General features: G+C 45.3%; 2 protein-coding genes and 1 long non-coding RNA gene across 34 annotated transcripts; 2 read left to right on the plus strand and 1 right to left on the minus strand.

Moving 5' to 3' along the window:
* Positions 1-86: 86 nt before the first annotated feature.
* On the minus strand, positions 87-14,327 carry naa15a (N-alpha-acetyltransferase 15, NatA auxiliary subunit a). Its single transcript, XM_060063893.1, has 20 exons — positions 14,192-14,327; positions 12,266-12,350; positions 11,974-12,078; positions 11,468-11,625; positions 11,213-11,347; positions 10,933-11,086; positions 9,493-9,612; positions 9,265-9,360; positions 8,268-8,374; positions 7,866-7,938; positions 7,411-7,580; positions 7,165-7,317; positions 6,951-7,079; positions 6,013-6,226; positions 5,351-5,544; positions 5,153-5,261; positions 3,015-3,113; positions 2,286-2,429; positions 2,097-2,194; positions 87-844 (listed from the first exon to the last, which is right to left on the minus strand). The coding sequence occupies exons 1-20, from the start codon at positions 14,243-14,245 to the stop codon at positions 641-643; spliced, it is 2,601 nt and encodes an 866-aa protein (XP_059919876.1). The 5' UTR covers positions 14,246-14,327; the 3' UTR covers positions 87-640.
* A 92-nt stretch (positions 14,328-14,419) lies between these two features.
* LOC132466633 (uncharacterized) lies at positions 14,420-15,188 on the plus strand. 2 transcript variants are annotated; one of them, XR_009527908.1, is made up of 3 exons: positions 14,420-14,465; positions 14,722-14,833; positions 15,085-15,188. It is a non-coding gene; the product is annotated as an uncharacterized LOC132466633 (long non-coding RNA). The 2 variants fall into 2 exon arrangements; XR_009527909.1 differs by having other exon boundaries at positions 14,443-14,461.
* Positions 15,189-16,935: 1,747 nt separating this feature from the next.
* On the plus strand, positions 16,936-27,330 carry mgarpa (mitochondria localized glutamic acid rich protein a). Of its 31 annotated transcripts, none has more exons than XM_060063926.1 (11): positions 16,937-17,164; positions 19,153-19,253; positions 19,962-20,067; positions 23,440-23,865; positions 25,215-25,324; positions 25,367-25,390; positions 25,460-25,483; positions 25,589-25,624; positions 25,673-25,972; positions 26,107-26,157; positions 26,271-27,330. In XM_060063926.1, exons 1-10 carry the CDS (start codon positions 17,089-17,091, stop codon positions 26,143-26,145), a joined length of 1,242 nt encoding a protein of 413 aa, XP_059919909.1. In that variant the 5' UTR covers positions 16,937-17,088; the 3' UTR covers positions 26,146-26,157; positions 26,271-27,330. The 31 variants fall into 31 exon arrangements, 30 of the variants coding, with proteins under 30 accessions (XP_059919887.1, XP_059919900.1, XP_059919896.1 ...); XM_060063923.1 differs by having other exon boundaries at positions 25,478-25,501; positions 25,589-25,642; XM_060063925.1 differs by having other exon boundaries at positions 25,478-25,501.
* Positions 27,331-27,335: the final 5 nt, after the last annotated feature.

The following is a 27,335-nucleotide window of genomic DNA, read 5'->3' on the forward strand; positions in this document are numbered from 1 at the left end:
GAGACTTGGAGTAGTTTTACATCTGGACTCGGAGATAACCCATTATCCGTGAGTTACTTGCAATTTAAACACGAATACAATTGGTATAAGGTTACGCAAATGCTGCTTTTATTTAATTCATTTAGTCAGTTTTGTAAGATATAAATTACCTTTTTTTAAAAATGTGAGAAGCAGACGTACCTACAAGGACATTTTGTGAAACACAGGAGCGCTAGAAAAAGATCTAAACTGTGTTTTACAGAAACCTCCAGTCAGAGTCCTCTTCTTCTCCCCCCCCCATAGTCCACCCGGGTCAGTCAGCACTAAACCCAACACCGTTCCACCCTTCACCCCCCCCTAACCCCAACACCTCTCTCCACTCCCCACAGAGGAAAGGGGGAGCCCTTTTTTGTTGTTTGTTTTTTTTTTCTTAAAAAAAGTAAAATGGGGCCTGGTCTCTTTGTGGCACGGTCAGTCCGTTCGCGTCAGTGCAGTGGGGCGGGGCAAACGGCTGAGCTGACCGCGGAAGGGATCCGAGGAGCATGGCCGGCCGCACGGCAGACATGTGGCAGGGGGCGTCTGTGTGTGTGAGTGTGTGTGTGTGTGCGTGTGCGTGGTGTGGCGTGTGTGTCTGTCCGCGCTCTCTCCCCCTCGTCCCTCCTCACATCTCGTGGGCCATGTCGTCCTGCTCCCCGGCCGACAGGTCTCCGTTGGCGCTGCTGTTGTCCTGGTAGTCCGCCTCCATGAAGGCCAGGGTGTGCGGGAACAGGGCGTGGCAGGCGGCGCGGTACGCCTCCGCCGCCTTGGGGTGGCCCTCGCCCCCCAGCTGACCCCCGCGCAGGGCCTCCAGGACCGCCGAGCACACCTGCAGCAGGACACGCCCCTTATTTACCTGGCCATCGGTATTAACCTGCTCCGGAGTCATTACCAATTAACCTGCTCCGGAGTCATTACCAATTAACCTGCTCCGGAGTCATTACCAATTAACCTGTTTGAGTCATTACCAATTAACCTGCTCCGGAGTCATTACCAATTAACCTGCTCCGGAGTCATTACCAATTAACCTGCTCCGGAGTCATTACCAATTAACCTGTTTGAGTCATTACCAATTAACCTGCTCCTGAGTCATTACCAATTAACCTGCTCCGGAGTCATTACCAATTAACCTGTTTGAGTCATTACCAATTAACCTGCTCCGGAGTCATTACCAATTAACCTGCTCCGGAGTCATTACCAATTAACCTGCTCCTGAGTCATTACCAATTAACCTGCTCCGGAGTCATTACCAATTAACCTGCTCCGGAGTCATTACCAATTAACCTGCTCCGGAGTCATTACCAATTAACCTGTTCAGGAGTCATTACCAATTAACCTGTTCAGGAGTCATTACCAATTAACCGGTTGATGAGTCATTGCTAACCGGGTCAGGAGCCATTATTAACCTGTTCCCAGGAGCCATTATTAACTGGTTTAGGACTCCCATTAATCGGTTCCCGACTCCCATTAACCAGGCTCCTGCGAACTGGTTAATGGAACTGGTTAGAGCCACATGTCACGGGCCTGGTTTGTTTATCTGAACACGCCTAATGACAGCTAAAGAACATGGTAATGAGGCCGGTAACTAGCTACTGGTCTGGAGCCAGTAAGCCCTGTGATGCACGGTCAGACGATGGCGGTATCGTCGGCGTTACACATGGCTTACAAACAGAAGTAGAGGCTGTGAAGCGGAAACACGACACAAAGGGTGGGACATTTCGCTGGTCATGGAATTCCCTAATTCCTGGTAGATTTCTATAGCTGCATTCCCTCTCAAAAGGCTGTGATGTCATCTCCCATTTCCTGGTAGATTTCCGTAGCTGCATTCCCTCTCAAACGGCGCGGATGTTATTCTCATGGATTAAAGGAATGTTAAGGTCTAATGGGTCCACGCGGAGGATGACCTGTTGAGGCCCTCGTGAATTATGGGAATATCCCGTCGAAATGTTTGTCGAGTCAGATAATCTATCTTTTTTTGAATAAGGTAAACACTAGCTCGAGCTAGCATAAAACCTTTTTCCCGTCTTTTGGCAAAATGCCATTTTCTGAACACCAAGACTTGACCAGGTGTGGGGGCGTACCTGAATACTGCGGCCGTTGAGCGAATCGTCCATGGCGGTGGCCAGCTCGCAGGCCATCGTGTCCGAGGACGGCTCTAGGTACACCATCATTTTAGCGGCTGGGCACAGAAACAAACGAGGATTCAGCCGTCGGGTAAGAAACACAGAGCAGTAAGGCGGCGGGTGGGACGGCCGGGCGGAGGGGCTCACCGGCCAGCCGCTGGGGGACGGAGCTGGAGTGTCGGCTCAGGTACTTCTTGTTGAAGCTCTTGGGGTCGCTGTCCCCAAACAGCCGAGAGATCTCCCGCTTCAGCACCGTCCGGACCGGCTCGGCCAGGACGCTGCTCTCGCTCACTGGAGGGATCGAGGGACACGTGACACACAGCTTATTGTGGGTAGTGATGTGGTGGGATCCATGCTGTGGCTTGATCCTGGTCATAGGGTACAACGTAAAGACGGGCTCAACATCCATCTAATCTATTGAGGGGTTTAAGGCTTGCTACTGCACCAGTTCCCCTTACTGGCCGTTTTAGGCCCAATCCCATTTCTACCCCTTACCCCTTCCCCTTACCCCTCCCCCTTGTTTTGAAGGGGTGAAGGGGGAAGGGGTAAGGGGTAGAAATGGGATTGGGGCCCAATCCCATTTCTACCCCTTCCCCCTTCAAAACAAGGCGGAGGGGTAAGGGGAAGGGGTAAGTGGTAGTAATGGGATTGGGCCTCAGTATCTGGGCAGTGTCTGCAAGGAGTTGGCACGCAGGTCTTCTTTTTAAATGTTTCTAGGAAGAGGCGCCTAGCGTAAACACAGGGTTTGAATGGCCGTCAGGTGAGAACACGCGCTACTCTCCTAATCGTTCGGTCAGTGCTCTCAGACCGTCCCACGGTTGAAGTGGTCCAGAGGTGACCCGCCTCTCCGTGGGTCTCGACCGACGCTGGGCTCACCTCCTTTGAAGAAGCGCACCAAACACTGGTGGAGCCAGGGGTCCACGGGGTCGATGGCCACGGCCCTCTTCACAGACTGGAGCATCAGCAGATACTTCTCTGGAACCAGGAGAGAGGGACAAGGGGAAAACTATCAGAGCTGATCCAGCCGTTAAATTTCATGTGGTGACTAAAGGGTTCAAACACTACAAAGAAGTGAAGAGTACAGTTTAAGGAAGTCCTCTCTCTTTCTGCACACGGCGCACAGCGGAAGTATGGTTGTTCTCATTTTTGTTTTGCTTTTATATTGCATGTCTGCATGTATTGTGTTTAAGCTTTTTTTAGGGGTCCCAGCAGCCAAGCTGCTTTGTCTATCGTTTCTGTACCGTTCATTTATCCCCCCGAAATTCTGTAAAAGTCATACTGCAGCCTGTACCGTAAGGCGAAAACTCGTGTGACATTTTCACGTATGGTATCAGATCTGTACTCTTTTAAGAAAGCCCTTAATTATCTTGTGAATTGTGTGCTTGGGGTTTTCTTGTTGTGTGCTTATCAATAGACATTTTCACGATGTGAATGAGGCTTCATGCCGTTCGGGTATGTCAGTGGCTCAACGGGTTAATGCATTGTACTGGTGATCCTTAGGTTGAGAGTTTGAATCCCGATTCGAGCCTTATGAACAAGCTGAGCATGACATTCGGCCATTGCTCTGCAGCCCACTCAACTGAAAGCCGAGGCACAGTATGGCATTAAGGGGAACATCAACGTCTTTCCTTCATAATTAAATGGGTGTAACGATACACGCATGTGTACCGAACCCTCACGGTACAGGCACTTCTGGGTGGTTACAGAGGTGGGCCGCGGTGCGTAATGTGGCGTACAAAGCGTTAATATGGCGAATGTAAAGGCTTGTTATGTGATGCGGAATATTTAAAACTTGAAGTCGTTTAGACCGTTTAGCCAAAGTATACTACTCCGACTCCGTAACTATGGAGACCCCTCGAGCATTCGCAGTTCTCCGTCGGGATGTCGGATACGCAATGCAAGTCACCGCCCGATCGATCTCATATGTTGACTACAAACCATGTAAGCAGTGTTGTAAATAAAATACAAAGCTTTTCAAATCTTATTTGGTGGTACAAAGTCAAAGCAGAGAAGTGATTCCGGAAATGATTTTGTTATTTTTGTTGTGAGGACCAATCACAGCCCTTGCCGTCTCCGTTGCGTCGACGGATAGTTAAAAGACATTGGATGCGCACGTAAGCTACGGAGAGGGCTCTCCGTGTCTACGTACAGCACTTCAACATGCACACGCATTTCAAAAAGGCACCATCCTGGCGTTACTACCACCGTTGCTATGAAAAAAAAAACGAGCTGTGCAAACCCAGCTCACGACACTATTTCAACAACCCCTGCCTGGGAATTCAGAACGGGCCAATGCAATAACCAAGTTTATTGGTGTTTACATTGCTGCTGATCTACGGCCATTCTCCGTTGTTAAAATGTTCCCCTTAACTATGAAACGGGAATAAGTGTTGGAACCATTGGACCCGAGCACGCGCTGCACCGCACCGCACCAACGGGGGTAACTGTTGGCCCTGATCAAGAGCAGCGCCGAGCCGAGCAGTAGAATTTAGGATAACCTGTAGATTACTATTAATAAACTGTTCAGACGTGCCCTTGGTAGTCTGGCTCCTACTTGGCAACAGTGTTGCCCTCCGACCGATCATAAAGAATCCTGTAAGGTTTTCTTCATCCCTTTCCCCCCCCATCCTCCTCACACCGTCTACCCGCTGCACCGTCCGTCACCGGATGACGGAAGGCGTGGCTGACGGAATGGGGGAGTAGTCTCTGCAGAGGCATACGTCAGCCAAGCCCGAGCATACGCGATCTGATTGGACGACGGATCCGTCGCTGCATGAGAAGTTTAACATTTTTCAACTTTCTTGACGGAGCCGACGGATCCAAGGGAACGGATGGACCCACAATGCACTGCGGGATCCACCCCATTCAGAGTCAATGGGATCCGTCAACGGACGGATGCAGAGGGGTCACACAAGTGACGGTTTTGAGGGCAGCGAGCTCCCGAAGGTAAAGCACCCGACACGGGTTGTATAGGGAGAGGGGGGACATGCAAGCGGGTCATTGTGGTTCCCTACCTTTCCTGAAGTAGATCTCAAATGCCAGGAGATGAGTTTCAATCTTGTGCCGCACCAGCGTCTTCAGAGGGATCAGGAACTTCACCGCCTCCTCCAAAGGACTCTCCACCTGAACACACACACACACACACACACACACGTAAGGCGGGGGAGCAGGAGGAAGCTGAAGCAGCGGCCGCTGACCGACCAGACGCCTACCTTGGCCAGTTTGTCCGGGATGAGCTCCTCCTTGGGCCCGCCGACCTCTTCGTCGTCGTCTTCCTTCTTCTTCTTCTGGTTCTTGAGCTGCTTCTCCTTCTCGGCGTTCTTCTTGTCCTCCTCCAGCTGGGCCTTCTTCTGCGCTCGCCGCTGCTTGTTCCTCATCTTCTTCAGCTCCTTGTCCGTCACGTTCTCTGAATCAAGGATACCGATCACATGATAATGAAGCTTTTTCCCTTGTGCAAATTCATATATTTTGTTTTATATGTATTATGTTTTGTGAATATATATATTTATTGTGGATATTATTTAGATGCATATGTTTTTTATGGCAGTAATTTTTTATGCGTAGTTTAGTAAATGCTTTTAATATATGCATATTCTTTGTGATTTCACACGTTAATGTATTTCTACTTCTATTTCTTTTTTATATCCTCAATTTTCTAAAAAATCTGAGAACGAATAAAGCACTCCATGAACCTCTCTCAGACCCTCTAGTGACCCCCCTCCCAGACCCTCTAGTGACCCCCCTCCCAGACCCTCTAGTGACCCCCCTCCCAGACCCTCTAGTGACCCCCCTCTCCCAGACCCTCTAGTGACCCCCCTCTCCCAGACCCTCTAGTGACCCCAGTCCCATTCCCCCTCTCAGGATCCGTCCTCACCTGCGTCTGCCTGGCACTCCTTGCTGTCGTCGGCCAGCGGCCGGTCGTGCAGCTCCAGGTAGATCTGGATGGCGCTGCGGGCCGCCTTGTAGTAGAAGGGGTGCTGCCGCAGCACGTCCTCCAGCTTCAGCAGGTCCACGTAGGAGCGCAGCGTCATCTTGCGCATGCAGTACGTGTGGAAGTCAAACTGGTCGTCTGTGATCTCCACAAAGTGCTGCAGGGACGACAGTCGGGGCTTTAGTGAAGCAAACTGCCGTCGAGTCTGGCTTATCAGTTCGGCATGCTTGCAGATTAGTGCTACCACTATATCAATTCATATTTATTAGGGCTGTCAGTTAAACGCGTTATTAACGGCGTTAACGCAATCCAATTTTAACGGCGTTAATTTTTTTATCGCGCGATTATTCATATTTAAAAAAAAAATAATAATTCTTTTTTTTTTCTCTGGCTCAAAACAAAGAAGCAGTAGCCTGACTGCTATGTTCAAGGCAGTATGTTTGTATGTTCATCGTTTAATTACACTATAGGCTTTTTTTTGTATCTTCCTGTTTTGATCAGTATATGCGAATGTTATCAATAAAAAAACATTTGCACAAGGCAAGCCGATGCACTTCTCCATGTTGATAAGAGCATTAAAATTAGAACAATTAATGGGACAAAGAAATCAAGGGATATTTAGCATAGAAAAAAGATTTGCGATTAATCGCAAGTTAACTATGACAATAATGTGATTAATCGCGATTAAATATTTTAATCGCTTGACAGCCCTAATATTTATATAATGTAAAGAAACCAATTATTAATTGTAAACGGATCATAATCACAAACAACCTTTTGAATGAACTAACGTGACAACTTAGGTTATCCTTGGGAGAAGTTCACGGCCGTCGTCCCGGCCAAAGGATTGAGGAGAATGCGTCTCGGACTGGAAGGCTTACCCTCTCGATCTCATGGCACTTCTTGAGCGCCTCTCCAAACTTGTTCATGGATTTGTAGGCCAGAGCGCACTCCGTCTGGAACCACATGCACTGCATCTCGTTCAGGTTCTCCACCGCCGACGTGCCCTCCTGAAACGCACCACAAGGTGAGCAGGAGGTCTCGAGGTACCGTCGGCCTTCATGTGCGGGTCTGGACGTCTCTCAACAAACCCACCCTGGTGAACTTGGAGCACATGTCCTCCGCCTCCTTGACCAGGCCCGCCTTCAACATGTACTTGGCGCACTTGGAGTTGATGAAGCGGTCGGCGGTGTCCAAGGCCTGGGCCTCGTCCATCCAGCGCGCTGCCTCCTTGATGTTCCCTGCGTGCTGCACAGCGCAATGTCTCAACCCCTGTTAGGAACCCCCCCCCCCCTTTCAGAGACGCCGTGCGCTCCTTCCGCATCAGAGACGCGTACCAACCTTGTAGATCTTGGCCTTGACCAGGAAGAGCTCGATCAGCGTGGGCGTGCTGTCGATGGCCGTGTTGATGTAGTCCAGGCCACGGCTCTGCTGCCCGATGAAGTCAAAGTGCTGCGCCAGGAAATACTGCACCCACAGCAGTGTGGTGGGGGGCTCCACCTTGCCCTCATCTGCAGGAAGGACATGACACTCATCATACTACAAGGACCTCATTAATAGACCCGCTGAAAACTATAAGTTGTGTTGCAAAATTATTTTCTGATGTTGACGGCAAATGTGAAGTCTTGAATGCTCGGCGAGGTTGTGATCTAAAAGTGATATATAAATGTATATATCCAGTGTGGGCAGGAAAACCCAAAATTGTTCCTGTTTTTAGCTGTGATAAAAACAGGAACAATACAGTGATTATGTAACCCACGTTTCCGTAATTTGCAAGGTTAGTAACTAGTCCTCACCATGTTGACTAAACATCCGACAGTTCTTCAAACAGGTTTCATATCCAACTACCAACTCCTCAATGATGGCAACCTGAAGCACGGGAGGAAAACCAGGTCATTGCCAACATCTTTCAATTACAATTAGGGCATTTTGGCAGACGCTTTTATCCAAAGCGACCTACATCGTTTAATACACACATTGACACGCCGACGGCAGAGCCCACCATGCAAGGCGACAGCCAGCTCGTCAGGAGCCGTTAGGGTTAAGTGTCTTGCTCAGGGACACATCGACACTCAGCTAGGAGGAGCTGGGGATCGAACTAGCAACCTTTCGGTTACAAGACAACCGCTCTACCGCCTGGGCTAAGCCAACCCCACTTTCAACAGTGACCTTCGGTCGCCTCATCTTTCAGCGTGTACCTTGGCTGTGTCCGCGTAGAGGGACTTCAGAGTGGTGAAGAGAGGCGGGCAGCCTTTACTTAAGTTCATCCTCAGGTAGTAGTCCAGGCATTCACTGAACTTCTCCCCTGCCAAACACACGCCCAAAACACATCGTTAAAGAGGCAACCTAATCCTGTTTGTTCAAATGATGCGTGAAAGCCTGGATAATCTCAAAGCAAATCACAATCAATGTGAAAGGACCGTACAACATGTGATCTGATTCTGTACCCAATATTATTATTTACTTTGCAAGAAAGAAATGTATATTTGTAGAATGCCCTCTAGTTGACACATGGTTAACAACCACATGCGGATAGTTTCATTAGCAATGCATAAGCCTGTATAGTGTATAGGTTCATAGTATATATTTATATAAGGCCGAAATTTAGCATACAGTATTCAAATATAATTTGAATATTAAAGATAATGAAGAATGAGATTGAACTGGGATTATAGAGGAAGATTGACCACTCGAGTAAACTATACCAGTGGTTCTCAAACTTCTTATCAAGATCATAGTATTTTTGATTTTTAGAACTTATATCTTGCCGTCAGTTTAGCTTGTAATCGTAGATGTCTATTAAGCACGCTGATATTTAAACTGCATTTTTTACAGGAAAGGCACAACATTTTTAAACCCCATTTTAAATGATCTCATTGTTAATGTATTGCCATTCGTACTAGTATTTTGAAATTATTCAGTTAAAATTGTATAGATAAAAAAAGTAACTTTTAAAAAAAAAATATTTATGGCACCACCAAACAGCAAGTTGCGTATGTGGTAGTGCGTAGTGGTGCGCGTACCATAGTTTGAGAACCACTTTACTACACAATAAAAACCTATCATGATCATAGTATTCATTAGTATTATATGCACAAATAGTAATGGAAAGACGTTTGACTGCATGGTGCTGCAGCCTGGTCTCCCCTCCTCCAAGAGTCAGGAGGGGGTCGGTGCATTCTGCTCAGCAGTTACCTGTGAGGAAGGTGAGAGGCAGCCTCCTTGGCACCAGGCCTTTGGGGAACTTGACCCACGTCTCCTCATAAAGCTTCTGACGCTCCTCCACGTTTCCTGGGGTTCAACGGATACATGGGAGTTAACAAAACCACAATTACAGTGCTGAAGACCCACATTAAGCCCTCATTGGACAGAGGCTGAGCCCTGCCATCGTCCATTGGGTCCAACACGGTGAGCTCTGGTTACTTGGCTTCAGGGCGTTCTCCAGGCCGTGGTAGTAGGCCCAGTTCTCTGGGTTCCTCTCCTGGAGCCTCCTGTAGACCTGGGAGGCTTCGTCCGCCCGCTCCAGTTTCAACAGCAGTTCTCCTGGGGGAGCCAGAAGGGGCGAGACGGTCACATGAAGCCCAAGAGCCGCCGCAGAAACCGTCAAGGGGCCAGAAGCCAGGGGCACCTCGGGATAGGGCTGGGCGATTACTCTAATTTTGATCGCGATGTCAGCGTCAAACTAGGGGTGTACGGTATAAACGGTGCTGAAGGTATACCGGTGTGAGTTTGCGCTACGGTATGGATTTTGACGTTACCTCGGGACCGGTGGGACCGGTAGACAATGTTGTGTGTAACGCGTAACAAAGTAAGTAATGCGTTAATACAGTTCCCTAACTACTTTTTCATGTAAAAAGTAAAAGTTACGAGCAACTACTGAAAATATGGTAACGAAACGGTTCTTTTTTCAATTCGGCACCACGTTACTTTTCCCAGGGACAGATTGACAGCGATACCGCCTTCTCAGGCAGTATGCTATTGCGCAGGTGCGCAGCAAGCACTCCTGCGTGCGTACGAGACAGACGCTGGTAGCGTGAAGCCGTCTCTGCAATCAGACATTTCTTCCGCAGGCATTTTGAAAGCCAGTCCTTACAACAAAATGCCAGTGGTGGTACGAGATGACAAACGTTGTCACTGTTTAACTGTCTAAGGACATGGTTCCCTTTCAAAATGTCGATAGAAAGGGCTTTAAAGAGATGGTCAAAACACTTGATCCCAGGTACGCGTTACATGCCCGCACACACTTCAGCCAAATTGAGATGGCAAAACTATACGGCAAGGTTCGCAAGCAAGTGGAGAAACAAATCCATACTATTAAACATTAGTGTTTTTCAGAGATAGAAGTAACTTGAGAAAAGTTTTAAAAAAAATGTATGCAGTTTTGCTACCTTTCCAGTATTTGACCCCTTCAGAGGCATTTAGAAGATAAAATTAACATAGCGACCGTGATATAATACCGTTACCGTCTATTCCTCAAATCATACCGTGATATACATTTTAGTCCATACCGTACAGCCCTACGTCAAACGATAACAAAATTAACATAATCTAGTTTTCAATTATTATAACATTTTTTTATAAATGTTTTATAGAAAAAGGCAGGACAGCTGGATACATATATGTACATCATTTTAGATTGGAACATTTTCTTTTTGACCATTTTGTGTACTTTTTTTTGTATTAATTAAAGGCGAAATTTCAAAGTTCTCAGTTAGAAAAATAAAATTTGAGAGACATGCTGAATAAATATGCTGAATAAACATGTTTTCAAACTCAAAAATAATCGTTTGATTAATCGTGATTTCAATATTGACCAAAAAAAAATGGGGATTATGGTTTTCCTCATAACCGAGCAGCCCTAACCTCGGATCTCCTCCACGGCCATCTTGTCACAGATCTGCTTCTCGTAGCTGTTGAGATGCTCCAGGGCCTCCTTGTAGAGACAGGCTTCCCGCAGAACCTGGTTCTGGTAGAGCAGAAGCTCACTGTACTCAAAGTCCACCTTGTCTAGAGAGGTCTGGCAATAGACACACACACACACGCACACACACAATAAGAGATGTAATACAACAACAAACTCACCAGAGCAGTTTTCAGCGCTAGCATCTCACCAGGGACATTGGTGGACAACGCTTCAACAGACCTGTTGTGTTTTGCGGAACTCCTCCACGATCTTAGCTGCCATTTCAAAGTCCTCCAACAGATGATAGGCGACGGCGTAGCCGATCCAGGAGGCCCGCTGGGCGGGGCGGAGCTGCAATAGTTGGTAACGGGTCTCCTGTAAGGATATGGACATTCACTCAACGTCATCGAGGGATAATGACACGATCCCTTCTATTGTACGACGTCTTGCATCTCATCGCGTTTCACTGCGTCTGCACAGGACGATGCTGCTCACCCGGTAACCCTCCAGGTCTCTCATCTGGACCTGCAGCAGCGAGAGGTCCCGCAGGATCTGCAGGTTGTCTTTGTCCCACTTGAGGGCGTTCCGGTAGCACTTTATGGCCTCGTCGTACTTCTTGTCCGAGCGCTGCAGCAGCCCGTACACGTGCCAACCTGACAGCAGTGGCGTTAAGGAGACAACCGGTGACATCACCTCGGGTCCAAAGGGGCCGCTAAGACTATGTTTGGGCACGTTCCACGCATCAGTTGTGAACTTTTGGGAATATGACGATCCTTCTTATTGTCAGCAAAACCGAAAATGGTGAAGTTTTAAAAAGCGATCCCTCGTTAGAAATATGAAGGCTTTTGATTTGTGCGTTCTTGGTAATTGTGCCACTCGTAAACACGTCAACTCCTGGCGGTAGGCTGAGCCCTGGTTCAGACTTGTAAAGAAAGTCCTTGTTGCCAATTATCGTACAGCTTTTAGAGTTAGGGCTGAATGCATTGACCAGAAAAGGATACAGACATGGCTTTTGAGGTCATTGCGTAGACCTCTCCTCACAAGGTCATAGGCGTCCTCCTTCTTGCCTAGACAGTTCATGGTGAGCCCTTTCATCGCCAGGGTCTCTGATCAAACCAGGGACCGAATAGTGGGAGAAAACATGGAAATGTCAGACACCATTACTTAAGTTTAACAACCAACCATTAAGAAAGGTTTGTATGTTGGCCGAAATATAAAGTCACGTTATATCAATACATAGATGGATCGTAGATAATTCATAGAGAAGTATGTGATGTATCAGAGTTGACTTACCTCCATGTTCCGAAAACTTGGGGTTGGATAGGATCTGTTTGCAGAACTTCAGTCCATTTCTGTATTGCTTGTGTTCGTAACATCTCTGCAGCATAAAAGAGAAAAGGTTTCAGGCTAGGGCAACACGCTCCATCACTATGGTGGCGTGGAACCAACAGCCATTCAGGTCTGATTCACATCCAGAGCTCTGAGCATCATGAGGAACCAACAGCCTTTTCAAGTCGGATTCACATCCAGAGCCCTCTGCATCTTGTAGAACAAACACAAGGCCATTCAGGTCTGATTCACATCCATAGCTCTCAGCATCATGAGGAACCAACAGCCTTTCGGTCTGATTCACATCCAGAGCCCTCTGCATCAGCAAGGCTTGAACAGTAAGTCAATCTCAGTTGGCAAAATAAAACATGCACACAACATACTTTGGTTATGTTTCTTTAAGTTTCTTTATAAGACAGTCAATAAGTAGCCGTTAATATCATATTTTGTAGTGACAGTATGTTAGCATAGTCCTTATGGTTAAGTGATTTGGCTGATAAATATTTTGATAACAGCTTTGAATTTTTATCGAGCAAGTATAACAGCAAAACTTGCAAAATACTATGTTAAAGGAGGCAATGACCAGAAACTATATTAAGACCCCAGTTTTCCGTTACGAATGGCTGATGATGAGCCAGTGATCTCGAAACATCCGTGTTGCATCACAATCGCAGGTGTAGAGAAATAAATTGTATTAAATCTAAAAGCTGATTGACGGATGCATTCCTTGAACACCAGCAGCAGGCCAAAACATCCAATCCAAGTATTGACATTCGGCAGCAGTTTGACAGCTTCAGCTTGAGGCCCTGGCTTGAGCTATGACAGTCTTTCTGTTACTAAAGAACTAACGGTATTACTATTGAACTAGGATATATATATATATATTCACAAAACATAACTACTCATAGCAGTTAATGATACCAAACATTGTATACTATTGAAGGTTATTAAAACCACCATGTAAACATGAAAAAGAACAAACCGCACAAGTCAGCAAAGTATTTTGCCAAGTGCTAAAATTAGCTGCCAGCCACCTCAGATCAAAAGTGATGACTGCCTCTACTGAGCACGTCCAGTGCCCAAATACATAGACCAATACTTAAAATCAACCAATTCACCCTTAAAGTGTGGCTGATGTATCTCAGTGTTACCAGTGCCTAGCACAGCTCAGCTTACTTGGCCTGCCTAGTGGAATAACTTTAACACAACGATTCAGACAACAAACAATACTAGCGAGTGTTAACTAGCTCTACGCGGTAGCAAGGAGTTGTGATGTTGCTGGGATTCAAACTTAATTTTACTGTCACCTAAATGTCGATGACTTTATGCCAGGGGGTCTGACTTGGTGATCTTTTAACCCCACACAGAGGAGAGTCTGACTTCTCCCAGCAGCCTTCTCATCTAAATGAGGAGCAGGACCTGCTGGACAGGTGCTGTCCAGACACCCTGCTAGGTACTGTCCAGGACCAACGCTAGGTACTGTCCAGGACCAACGCTAGGTACTGTCCAGGACCCATGATAGGTGCTGTCCAGGACCCATGATAGGTACTGTCCAGGACCCATTATAGGTGCTGTCCAGGACCCATTATAGGTGCTGTCCAGACACCATGCTAGGTGCTGTCCAGGACCAACGCTAGGTGCTGTCCTAGACCCATGCTAGGTGCTGTCCAGGACCCATGATAGGTACTGTCGAGGCTGGCAGACCACGTCACTGCCTGCTCTGGAGAGATTAAGGGAGAAACTGAAGCCTTAAAAGTTGACGTACTAAATAAATATCATTTTCCCAAGAGACTAGATGCGTGGTGTATGCTAGAAGTAGCGGCTTCTCGGGCCACTAGCTTAAGCATTAGCTTCATCATGAGCATTAGCACACTGAGGCGTCCAACCTACCAGGATCCTCTTGAAGAGAGCGTTCTCCTTCGGCGGTAAGGTGATGGCGGGCATCGTGTCGTCCTGCGACTCCTTTGGAGCTGGGCATACGCACGGCCTCCTGAGTCGGTGGGGTTCGGGGTAGGGCTGGTCCCGGTCTCTGGACGGTCCTAGGTCTCACGTGGTGACAGCCGAGGCCCCCTCAGCAAGATGGCCGCTTCTCCTCCGGGTCAAAGGGCCCTGCGTGTTAAACAGTGTACACACACACCCAACAGGACCGGAGCTTCTGATGTTTGTAAGAATTAATATGTAGAACCGCAAAAGTACAGGGAATATTTATTCAAAGGGATCGACGTTACGTTTCAGTAACGTTAGAGCAGGTCGTTGACGATATCATCGTCACCTAATTAACTTTTATTTGCTCAACCTGAATAAATAAATAATAATGTTTTCGTCCTGAAGTCTCTAGACGGTGCAGATTTCAGTAACAAATAACGAATTAAGATATTGCGTTCTTTGCCATCATGCTATCTGTGATCTTCTATCGTCAGACCAGGGCTGCCAGGATTTGTAGTCAACCGCAGATTGTTACGATCGCAGTATCCAGACGTCCTGTAGCAAACATGACTCTCAGCAACCTATTGTCTCGTACTGTCAGTAAAGGTAGGTTTATCCTTTAGCAGTACTTGATCATTATTGAATAGAATGGCATCTGGTTATAGTTTGATACAATTAGTAAGATGCCCTCATTGATTGTAAGGCTTGACCTTTGCTTAGCAATAGCATAGCACTGTTAGCCACCACAAAGTCTGTATTATGGATTCATACTAGCATATATATTTCCTAGATGTATTGGATAATGTATTATCTTATTGTTATTATGTATTAATCAAAAGTATTCTTTGTTGGTGCAGTCGGGAGAAGGTCTATGTTCACAGCCTCCAAACCAGACACGGTCCATCCCAACTGGCTGCGGGTGGGACTCTCCTTCGGGACGGCTGCTCTCCTCTGGGGCCTGGTAACCTTATTCATATTCCCGTCTTACCTCATACAGTTTCTAAACCTTATTAATATTAACTCATTAACCCTTATTTATGTCGTATTAACTTTATTCATATTACCGTATAACCCTTATTCATATTACCGTAATAACCCCTATCCATATTACCGAATTAACCCCTATTCATATAAACGTATTAACCCTTATTAATTTTACCGTATTGATATTACATTATTCATGTTACCTTATTTATACCTCATGCAGTCTGTAATCCTTATTAATACATATTTAATACAGGCTGTTGTAAACCTTAGGAATTAATATTTAATACAATCTGTTGTAAACCTTACTGGTACCTATTTAATACAGGCTGTTGTAAAACGTATTAATCCGTTATACAGTCTGTTGTAAACCTTACTAGTACCTATTTATTACAGTCTGTTGTAAACCTTTATTAATACCTATTTAATACAGTCTGTTGGTTTTTTGTTGTCACAAGCTGTCTGTAGAACAAAGCAGGTGTGAACTTAGAATGATGTGATGTCCAGGTGTTTTCTGTTATGTGTTTAACAGCATCTCTCTACTTGTTGTCCCTCATAGCTCTTCAAGCAGCACAGCACTGATGTGAATGAGTACAAAGTTAGGAATGGCTTGGAATAAAGTAAGTGTACCCCTGAATCAGATCATATTTACATGATACGGTAACGACTTCACAAGTGTTTTTTTGTATTGATTTATCGAAGAAAAAAAAATCTCCCATTTCTACACAGGATGCTCTGTCCTTGCGGCCACAGTCTGTCCTGTAGGATGTAGGATGCAGGATGTGCCACTGTCCCCCGGGACCTCCTTGTGTCTCATTCCAAATCAAGACTCTGATAAAATGTTCCACATACACTTTGACGTTATTATTATTCTTTGTACTCCTGTTAGGTGTCAAACAAACAACATAAAAATATGCTAAATATTATTTATTATAATATTTACCCAAATGTAGTTGAATTGATGCTGTAAATCTGGTTCACAATCATCAATAAAGAACTTTTGACGAGACAATGACTTGTATGTATGTTTAGCCAAATCTATCTAGCCTATCTTTAAAAGGAAAGTATAGTGGCCCAATCAAAACTGAACCATAACAATCGATGTACTCTTTACTAAATGTTTCCTGTTTAAAAGTAAATGATATTTTTTTCATTCATGATATATTTTATTTTGTGAAATGTTTTTTTAAGTAAACCAATCTCAAAGTCAGGAAGAATTAATAGATGAAATAGCCATAAAGACCGAATAAACAACAAAAAACAATAATTAATTATTCAGATTACCTTTTGGGTGCTCTGAACTTTGTGTCCGAGAAATGATATTGATATTCTTTCTGTCCCCCCCCCCCTTTATTGAGTAACAATGTACACAATAACATCACAAACTGTATGTTTATTGACAGTATGCATATCGTTTTGGTTCTCTTTATTTTTCCTTGAATATGCATTTTGCAAATGTCTTCTGACACTCATCCTACCTCTTTGTCCTATCCTACCTATCTTTGTCTTATTCTACCTATCTCTATTCAATAAGGGGATTAGGTAACTGTAAGTGCATCGTTGTTTCTCTTTCTTCTGACAAATGTACTTGATATAAGTCGCTTTGGATAAAAGCGTCTGCTAAATGCCCTAAATGTAAACATGTAGTTATATCTCATGTTATCATTACCTTTAGTTAAATGGCCTGTGACGTCAAAGGGGGCGGGATCGTAGCGTGCGCATCTATATTGCGCAACAGTCGGCAGGACAGACGAAGAGTCCACAGTACACGCGGTCAGACCATAGTGAGCGCTGCTCCAGTCCTCCCAGTCATTCATTACGCGTTTTGCGAGACACCATCATCTCCCATCTGTACTAGCCGCATCCCTGAAACAGCGATGTTTTCCTGCAGAGCAGCCTGGCAGAGGTGCGGTCCATTGGTGCGGAGGGCAGCCTTCAGGGGCCCAAAGGACGGTAAGGACTGACGTCCAGACGTTGATTTGGGTATGGTATGTGCTGGACCCCGGTCGTGAGACGCATAGGGTCCGTACATTATTCCATCATGGCGACCGGCTGGGATTCGCGATCCACCAGAGGCCTGCTAGAACATTTTGTTCTATTATGCAAGATGTGTTCATACATGAAACCAGAGAGATGCAGCGGGTCGTAGATTAAGGAACCTGAAGGTCAAATTTTATTTCTGGATATTGCAATTTAATTCGAGATGGAGTCCTAGGGCTATTCCTACCATATCCAATATAATGAATATGCAGATTTATTACATCTCTACTGACTTATTGGTTTAGCTGTTTGAAATGTGTGCACGGCATTTACAAAAACGACGTGGCTGTATGAAGGCAATGCCATCCAACTCGTTATAAATGTCCTCTTGTGATCTTCATTGGGTTTCTGGTTCTTCACTGCGGGTCGCATTGAAGCATCGCTATTTTAATTGACTGAACCCCCCCAAACATCCTAAACGTTATGGATGGAATCAAGTGCATCCAACATTGCATCCCATCCTAGTGTCATATTTGGGAAAGTGGGAAACTCTACATTTACAAAGAAATGCGTTAAGTTTGACCTTCATCTCCATGGAGGGAGCTGCGTCACGTGGTGCGTGACGGTGTCTCGATGTAAAGGACGTCAGAGGAAGGCATTCCTGTTATGTGCTGTGCGTTTTGAGCGTCTACTATAGCACAGCTCTCACGAAGAACAGAGGCCTGAGCAACATGACCCCGCGCCATACTAGTGGATGAGATTAACTTTACTCTTATCAGGAACAACATAAAGATTGGAAGAACCTTGCTCAAGTTCTAGCGTAAACCTCTTAATTGTCTCCAACATGACATGTTCTTCGCATGAGCCTCCTGCCACTTTATTTAATTTTGTCCACTAGTGGACTGCTTAATGAGAGAGGGGGCGGGGTCATGAGGAAGTCCCGTTAAGACGGACCAATCAACCCTTATCCAACCTAGACCCTTGTCAATAGATGAGAGAAATGCGTTTGAGTGTTTTCCCCCGACATAAAAAAGCTGTCATTCATTCCATAACTAAAGAATAGCATTTCTTTAGCAGTTTCTTGATGTACACCCTTGAATAAGAAATTAACCTCAATTGATTAATGCAATTGTTGAAGCGCCAGACTAAATATCTATTCATATTTATGTAAAAAAATTAAATTCTGTGCTAGTTATACCGTAAGTTTGAACTGTGTTTTCAGAGTTGACTGCATAACGGTGGCATTAACAGGACTTCGGTTGCCCTCTGCAGTAAAAGCTGCTATGTGGAAATGCCCGTTCAGAAGTATAGTACTGAAAATACCAGATTTATTTAGAAATTTGCCTCCACTTGAACTATGGCAGCTGAAGATACAAGGCAACAAGTAAATATCTAACAATGTAAAAAGTCTGGTTCTACCAAATCCAGATTGTGGAGGCTTGGTATACTGGCTTGTATTTGACACGCTAGCGTGCATATTTTTGGCCAACTAAATCTCTTGCTGCAGCCAGTCAGGAAGGGAGGGGTCATAAGCCAGGTTAAGTCTTCACCTCCCCCCCCCCCCCCCCCCCCTTCCTTCTCAAGCTAATGCTCGTTGTGTTGTGGCACTCGTAAACATATCTTGTTGGGTGACTTTCTACTGCCTCTAATATAGCTGCCCTTTTTGTCTAAAAGAGAAACACTGGGAGTCCTTGATGGTCTTCGTATAGATGCGCTAGTCTTTTGTCATGATGTGGTTTGTCATATTGCATTTAGATGACAACTTGTCATTTTGTTAAATAAGCACTTTTATATGTCAGCTGTTTATGTTGACGGTGTATTGACATAGTAAATGATCACGCCAATTTTCTCGACCGATCATTATTGGCACACTGAAAATTGGAAATAAAGTGTTGGATCCAGTAATGGAAAACATAAAGGCCTTATTGATAAATCGTTGTAATTGTGTGTATTTCTTGCAGTTGTTCAGCGGCGACAGATGTCGACTGTGCCCGGGGGCTCCGGGGAGAACATAGTCTACGCTCTGCTATGTGGTGGTGCGTTCGCCGGCTCCCTCGCGTATGTAAGTACCACGTTTTCCATTCACCTTTCGAAAATATGATTTAAGATGTACGTAACATTTCCCCACAAAAGGACTAATCCTTTCGTTGTGTATTTTTGTCGAGTTTTGTCCTTGGTTGAACATTGTCGCAAACATTTGGGATAATGCAAGAAGAATCCATTTTTATTCAAGGTAACGGTGTTCAGTGGATCAGCAATGGCCTCCGTCATGTCCACTTTGCAAGCTAACCTATACTTAGGTTAGCTTGATTGTTTTGACTGCGGATTACGCCTCGGCCTCAATTAAATTCGCCACAACATTGGCTTCTGCTGTATGGGTACTTACAAATGTACGTTAACTACTGTTGCTATGTAATTAGTCAGACTTGAATACGAAATAAGACCGGACTAACCGTAACGTGATAAAACTTTGAATGAAGCAAATTGACACCATGTCAAATTAGTCGTTGGTGTGGCAGCAAATGTTTTAAGGATGACAAAGTAACGGCTTTCTAAACGGTAAGCTTAAGTTGGGGACAACTCGACAATATTTTGAATTTGGACTACAGTATATAGGTAAAACGTTTGGTGTCTGTGTTGCATACGGTGCCTTTCTGAAAGCCTCATGGCTCCTAACTTTCAAATGGGACACTGAACGTAGAGGAGCGACGGCCATAAGAATGCTTCTGTCCAGTTTGATGTTAATACTTGTGTTGTGGGTTCTCACCAGGTGTATAGCACCCTGTCGTCCGACCATACCCGGTACAATGACCGTGTGGAACAGATCCAAGCTAGACCTAAGACGGACTGGGTGCCCAAACCATGGCCACCAAAGAGTAAGTACATTTCCCTTTGCCTGTTGGCCAGCACAAGCTTCAGTCACTAAACCTCAAATGTTTAGAAAGGGTTTGTTTTCTTGTTAAAGCAATGCTGCTTAAGACGGGCAGTAGCTTCCACTTTTGAGGACAATGGGGAGCCTTTGGAGGCTGCTGTCTGACCCCGGGGGGGGGGTCGGGGTCTTTTGTTTAATATTTACCAAAATATATATTTATTACAATTTTGTTTTGCCTCTGATTCATGTCTTTCTTATCACTCCGCAAGTAGTCCGATAACTTATCAACCCCAGCGTATTCGGTTGCTAAGCGAAGTTAACGTCTTTGGGAAACTATTTATCTGATGATCAACACTACGATTGGTAACAAATAAATTGTAGAAAACATACCGTGTGAGGTTATTTTTTACTTTTGGCAAGTAGCCGTGTAATAAGCGGAATAATGTATAGAGCGCCGGTCATTATCGAAAATAAGCCCCTTCAGTGCGAAGCAAGACACCTCCACTCCGCGTTGGTGTCCGGTTGGGACTTTTTTTTCCCAATAATGACCGGCGTTCTATACATTATCCCTTGCATATTTATTTATTTTTGGGACGTCGTAGTTAAGGCGGCAGGCTTAGGCTGCCTAAGCTTTACTGTGCTGTGGGAAACCCTGCTCTTTCTCTTTCGTTGCGAACTCATGAACTGCCTTCAGATTTCACTTCAAGCACTTGCACATCGTACTCACCCACTACATTGAGTCCAGCCTTTCATCATTTAACAATGAGATGAAGATTACTTAAAGTGATTCATCAACAGGTTTGATTCACATAGGTGACCTGATATCTAACAAGGTGGCAGCAAAAAACATGTGTTTAACACACAAGGCTGTATTTAACATGCATTTGTTCCGTTACCTTTTCTGTAAGTGCATCACTTCGGATTATTATTCGTTTTGTGCTGACATTCACAAAGGCAGCCATGGATCATCGGCAAGAAATCACTTGATATCTTGAACGCATTATATGCTATAGACCCTAGAGTATCTGTTGTATAAAGGCTGGGACGAATTTCGAATTATAAATATGTACATTGCATAACGTTGGCTCTTTGGCTCATAGCTGAGCGGACTAGAATACCTCCCGTTGCCAAGTCGTAGCTAAGGTCTGTCCTATTTACTGGAGTAGTGAGCAACGTTTCCGTTGCATAAGAACCTTACGGGAGGGTAATGGTTGTTCCAGGTATTAGTCAAACCCTCAGGCGTTACCAGGGAAGCAAAGTTATGGCTTGTGAAAAACTTTATATTTGAATGGGAAGAAATGTTAACGGTCCAAATGTTAAATATTTGGACCCTCGGGAACGAATAATCGAATATTCTAATTTCTGACCCATCCCTAATTGTTATGCCATTACATCTTCATTATTATTACGAGTGTTGGAATGTTAGGCATATTGAGTGTACCTGATATGTTTTGGTAATTCATACTGGCCACTTGGCAGTTGTTCATACAATAAGTCACGGTTCCCACTGTAACATGGTATTAACATGGTTCACGTTACCTCTTCTAATGAGAGCATTTTATTTGTCTTCTGTCTTGCAGGTCAAGGTGAGTTCTGCTGATGTCATTCATAAGCATGGCCTGGCTCGCTCCTGACTAATCACAGGTGGCATGGGGTATGATCTTTCCTGTGGGTTTCACTACAAGAATCCTTTATTCTTGCTCTTTGCCACTTGTGCTCCCACACACTTGAGTTTATGGTAATGTTTGTATCACCAAATGGTGCACTTCTGAATTTATTATTTGTTTAAATTCATGCCACCATCTTTGTATTCAGGTGGTCCTTTCCCACCTTGTTCTACTGGTCAGCTAATGACTTTAATTGGAGCAAATGCATGCAAAGGCATCATGTAAACAAATCTGTACAAAAAGATTAACAAATGGCTCTTGGGTATTCTTGACGATAAACAATGTTCCATAGTTGCATTTGGGCTGGCAGAACGTTGAGAACCCTGTTTTCCTCAGCCTTTCCCGAATTCACCTTTGTGTTCCAAAGACCTCAATTGGTACGAATAGGGCGCTAGGCACCCATTCTTTGTACTGTTCCTGGGCACATCCCTCCTTCCCTTCTATCCTTGACATCTATTCTTTTTGAATTACCAAAATGAATACATTTGTATCCAAACAAATGTTCCCAACCTGTGCACCAAGTGAGAACAACAGACGGACTCTTCAGTAGTGTGCTATTGGCAAAGTGTTAATTCCCGTCGAAAAAGAAAGAAAATCCCCTTTGCGATTCACCTGCTGCTCATTTTCGAGTCTTGAAACCATATTTCCTTTTTGTTAGATTTTTGGAGTAACTATGACATTGTGTAGTCTAATTTACTGGTAAACCCTAATTCTCTTTCTTTACTCTTTCCAGCCTAATGCTAACTCTAAGGTCCCCTGGACCCTTGGGCTTCCCCTCCTAGAACTGGCTCTTTGATTTTTTCTTTTTTGTGGACCAGCGACTGAACAACCTTTCATCGCTCTTTTCACTCTTCCTGTGACCAAAAAAATGGTCTCCCCACTGAGATGTGACCTTGCTTTGAACTTTTGGTGCTGCTCCTCCTCTATTCGATTCTTCACGCGCAAACATTTTCATTAGCCACCTTCTGGGAATAGGCGGAATGGACTTGCTACGTAAAAAAAAAACTGTCATTACTGTTTGCACTATCTTTGGATGGCTAAAAGGTTTGCTAATGCCTGAAATGTAACAACCAGTGTATTTGGGAGGGATTAAAATCTGCACAAAGTAAACTACTTGGGTTGTCTTGATGTCCGTCTCACTTCTGACTTGTTTGACTAGTTTACAATTAACCGACCGCATGGTAATGATGGTAAGACACTAAATATATGCCCGCCTCACTTCCTCCCTTCCTTCACTTTAACCTGCCTTTCTTTAGTGTAATGTCTACCCTTCTCCCTATTGTCCTGTTCTCCTCTCTCCCTCCTTTTGGGTTTGCATGCGCCTTTTTGTAGTCCGACCCGCTAGCGGTGTTGGGCTCCTACGGTTGGGACGATCACCTCACAGGGAACGCCGGTAAGGTCTCTCGGTGACGGGCGCTTACGGCTCTACCTCAAGATGTACGGGATCGCCGTGGTTACAAAATGAGGAGCAATGTGATAAGCCAGTAAATGTTTTCAGTGTTTCACTTTGGTAGTGTCAGATATTCCCTTTTTTAAGATTGATTCTGTTCGATTACAAATGCTTGTGATTCTAAGATTTGACTCTTTAAGTCGCCATGTAATTGCATGTTTTATATCCATGCTGGGCCCTTTTTTCTTTCTATTATCCAGAGATGCGAACGCCTCCACTCAAACCACGACTAACCCCTCCGCCGTCTCCTTGGTTTCAGGTGAGGAGGAGGAGGAAGCGGCCGTCGAGGAAGAAGCCGCCGAGGTAGAAGCCGCCGAGGTAGAAGCCGTCGAGGTAGAAGCTGAGGCCGCTGCAGAGGTGGAGGCACCTGTAGACGTGGTGGTGGAGGAGGCGGCGCCTGGAGAAGACGCGGTGGTGGAGTCTCCCGCGGTGGTCGCCGAAGTCGCCGAGGTGGTCGCCGAAGTCGCCGAGGTGGTTGTAGAGGCCGCAGAGGCGGTGGTCGAGGCCGCTCAGGAGGTGGCGGCGGTGGCAGAGGAGGTGGCGGCGGTGGCAGAGGAGGTGGCGGCGGTGGCAGAGGAGGTGGCGGCGGTGGCAGAGGAGGTGGCGCAGGGGGCCGACGCCGTGGAGGAGGCGGCCCAGGTGCTGACGGAGCCGGTGGCGGCGGCGGCCGAGACGGAGAACAACGGTACGGCTGCTGCTCCCCTCGTGGAGGAGGCAGATTCCTCCTAAGATCTGATCCGGGGGTGACGGGGAGCCCGGAGGCACAGCTGTCCACCTCCCAAAGCCTTTTCAGACCACCCCCCCCCCCCCAGCCAGTGTAAAGTCCCCTACCCCCTTCTCCTCAGTCCTCCTAGACACTAAACCATCCCAAATGCATACACTGACCCCACTGTAATAATAATAATAATAATACATTTCATTTAGATGTCTGATATTTATTTTTGGGTGGAGCCAAATGTCCTAGCTTCCAGGTTTGACCATGTTTCAGCTCCCTCGTTCAATGCGTCGTCTCTGACGAGCGTGCGAGGGACTGGAGTGTGACCATGTGCTGTGTTTCTGTTGGGTGTGAGAGCCTAGATGTGGAAGTCCCAAATTGACCCCTGCAGCTGATTGCAAGTGGGTAAATGCAATGTTTTCATCAACTTGTAAAACCACTATTGGTGAGATCCACAGATACCATTTATCAATCTTTCCTCATCCAGCTACCCTGTAATACCGCTTTGATTTATGCGTTCCATTACCCTAATCAGCTTCTTAAGCTTAACCTGTCCACTGGTACAGAGGACAGGATTAAATGGCAGCAGGTGGAACAATTCATTTTAAATGCGTTAGTATTCTATTTAAACCCAATTATTCAATATAGGGATTCTCTTTATGCGAGACCTGAAAGACACTGTACATTTTTAATTTATAATTTTGTGCTTCTTTGCCATACATCAGTGAGTGTAAATTTGTCTTTAGTCATGCGGCTGTGACTATACCTAAAAGATTGCTCTGAGATTGTGTACAAGCTTTTAATTTAGTGGTGTGACTTTTTCCAACTGTTGATCTGTCATCATGCACAGGAAAGTAGCTAACGAACAAAACTCCAACCATGTGTAGACTCAATGGCTTAAAACTGGTGTGGGCTATGGGAGGTTACTCATTAAGCCATACAATAAAGTTCTATCAACATGAAAAGGATTTACTCCAGTCTTTTTGTCTGAATTTGGTCTGCGTGCACCGATATGTGCATTGGTGCTTTAAATCTTCAAGGTATTGCATATTATAGAAAGTGTTCCAATAGCTGTTTTCATGTTCAGTTTCGAAGGATGATTAACTCAAATGTTTTATTTCATTAATTTATGAGCATATTTGGTTGTCTGCTATAAAATGTCTAAAGTTTCTACATCCATCAATCCAAAACAAGTAGATTAGCAGTATTAACTAAGCTATATATGCCTTTCTTTCATATTTACAATGGTAAACTCGTAGCACTTTATTCGTTGTGACGAGGGTCTGTGATGTTTTGAATGGCTGGCTTTTGTGTTGCAGTGCTGGCAGCTGCCTCTACGACTGAGGCACTAGGGGTGGCTGAGGTAATCGACGCAATCCTACCTGTGGAAGAGCCGGTCTCTGTTAAAGCTGCGCCAGTGGAAGTGGAGGCCCCTGCGGAAGTGGAAGTGGAGGCCTCAGTGGAAGTTGAGGCCCCTGCGCCTGTGGAAGTGGAAGTGAAGGCCCCTGCGGAAGTGGCAGTGGAGGCCCCTGTGCCAGTGGAAGTGGAGGCCCCAGTGGAAGAGACCCCAGTGGAAGTGGAGGCCCCAGTGGAAGTTGAGGCCCCAGTGGAAGAGGCCCCAGTGGAAGAGACCCCAGTGGAAGTTGAGGCCCCAGTGGAAGAGGCCCCAGTGGAAGAGACCCCAGTGGAAGAGACCCCAGTGGAAGTGGTGGCCCCAGTGGAAGTGGAGGCCCCTGCGGCAGTGGAAGTGGAGGCCCCTGCGGCAGTGGAAGTGGAGGCCCCAGCGCCTGCTGAAGCTGCGCCAGTGGAAGAGGCCGCACCGTCTTCAGAAGTCGTCGCTGCTGAAGCGGCGTCGGCGGAGGCCGAGGCCTCGGTGGAAGACGGTGCCTCGGTGGAAGACGGTGCCCCAGAAGCGTCTTGTCCGGTGTCCCAGGCCCAGGCCGACGAGCCCCAGAGGGAGTACATCGTCGTCGTATTGGAGGGAGCGCCCAAGAGCGAGAAAAACCCCAAAGTACTCGGCGTGGGGCCGGCGACTGGAAGACTCATCCCGGCGCCAGACGACGACGCCCCCTCTGAGGTACCTGGAGAATTCATTAACCACAGGAATACTTAAATGATTGCTGATCCGTGATTTAATCCATGGCATTGGTAGTTGCTGCTTTGTAATGAATGCGGAACGTCTAAACGTGTACTTTATGCATTGTCTTTTAGAGCCAAGAGAGAGTGCTTCTAAGGGTGCAAATGCAGTAGATCTTGCGAGAGGTACTGTGGCTTTCCTCTTCTTAATCAGGAGCATTAACTGGGATCACATTGCATGTAAGGTGTCACTGCCAAGTTTATTATGTGGGTTTTTAACAATTTCTTCTCCCCAACAGTAAATTAATCAACAAAGACTCCCTCCGTGCAGAATGACCGAAAGGATGTGCCTTTTTCAATCCTATGTTCTTACCTCCAATAACAGTGTTTGCAATAAAAATATAAAGTTATTTTTTTTTAAACTCAAAGAAACTGCTCAAGCAACTTTATCAAAATGTATTGTGCAACAATGAGCCATCGAAATGACTATTAACCTCACGGCACTTTAACAATTATTCATGTAGCTGCATGCCAACCAATACTGAAGCCCTACATTACTGTGCTCATGGAAAACGTTCCATGTTTCACACAATGGATAAACAGTTTTGGGCCTTGGTACTTTCACTCCACTTGTGATACTCAACAGAAGGGATAAATGGGAGAAATAGAAACGAAAATATTTTTTTTCTTTAAAGATTGTTTTTTTAAATCCCAGTAGTTAATTCACTTTTATGATGTGGTACATATATTCAATGAAATGGTCTGTAAAGGGAAGGTGCCCGTGTTTCTGAATGTTGATGGACATTACTGACATTAGGCACTTCTACACACAGCGATGGAAGACTTGGGTAGACATGGGTTGACCAGGATATACATGCAGACCTTGTTATTGGCAAATATTTGTTATTGTCTTGAGGAAGGAATAAATGCAGTTTATGGTTATTAAGAGAGGTAAATTGGATGCTGGTAAGCCAATTAATGTTTGAATTGGAGATGATGTTATGAAATAGTGACTTTATAAGGTGTTTGTGTTTAGTGTCAAACAATGGATTAGGTGCTTGAGGAGTAGAGTTCTTGCTATGTTACATTCGACAGCTAACTAAATATGGTATTGATCTGAAAATGTCTGTTTCAAATATGTTTTTTCAGCTATCTTTTCCTTCCGATTACTCCATTTGCTTGTGTTTGCTTATACTTAAAAACACTGATCAGGAAGAGTGAAGATGAGGAACAGGAGCATATTGAATAATGGCTATTCTGCACATTTTTTCTTCTGTTATGGTTTACAGAGGTGATCATCCTGAAAGCTTTTGTGTAGGTTTAAATGTGAATGTGAATAAAAAGGTAAAACGAATATAATGGTA

The sequence above is a fragment of the Gadus macrocephalus genome, chromosome 10 (assembly GCF_031168955.1).
Source record: "Gadus macrocephalus chromosome 10, ASM3116895v1".
NCBI classification, from domain to species: Eukaryota; Metazoa; Chordata; class Actinopteri; order Gadiformes; family Gadidae; genus Gadus; species Gadus macrocephalus.

Coding starts and splice junctions, on each gene's coding strand:
- mgarpa (XM_060063896.1), top strand. CDS start 17,089: ATGTTTTCCTGCAGAGCAGCCTGGCAGAGGTGCGGTCCATTGGTGCGG. Junction 17,165..19,152: donor CTTCAGGGGCCCAAAGGACG/GTAAGGACTGAC, acceptor TATTTCTTGCAG/TTGTTCAGCGGCGACAGATG. Junction 25,502..25,588: donor CAGTGGAAGTTGAGGCCCCA/GTGGAAGAGGCC, acceptor CCAGTGGAAGAG/ACCCCAGTGGAAGTGGTGGC.
- naa15a (XM_060063893.1), bottom strand. CDS start 14,245: ATGCCCGCCATCACCTTACCGCCGAAGGAGAACGCTCTCTTCAAGAGG. Junction 6,227..6,950: donor AGTGCCATGAGATCGAGAGG/GTAAGCCTTCCA, acceptor TCGTCCCTGCAG/CACTTTGTGGAGATCACAGA. Junction 2,430..3,014: donor GGTGCGCTTCTTCAAAGGAG/GTGAGCCCAGCG, acceptor CGATCCCTCCAG/TGAGCGAGAGCAGCGTCCTG.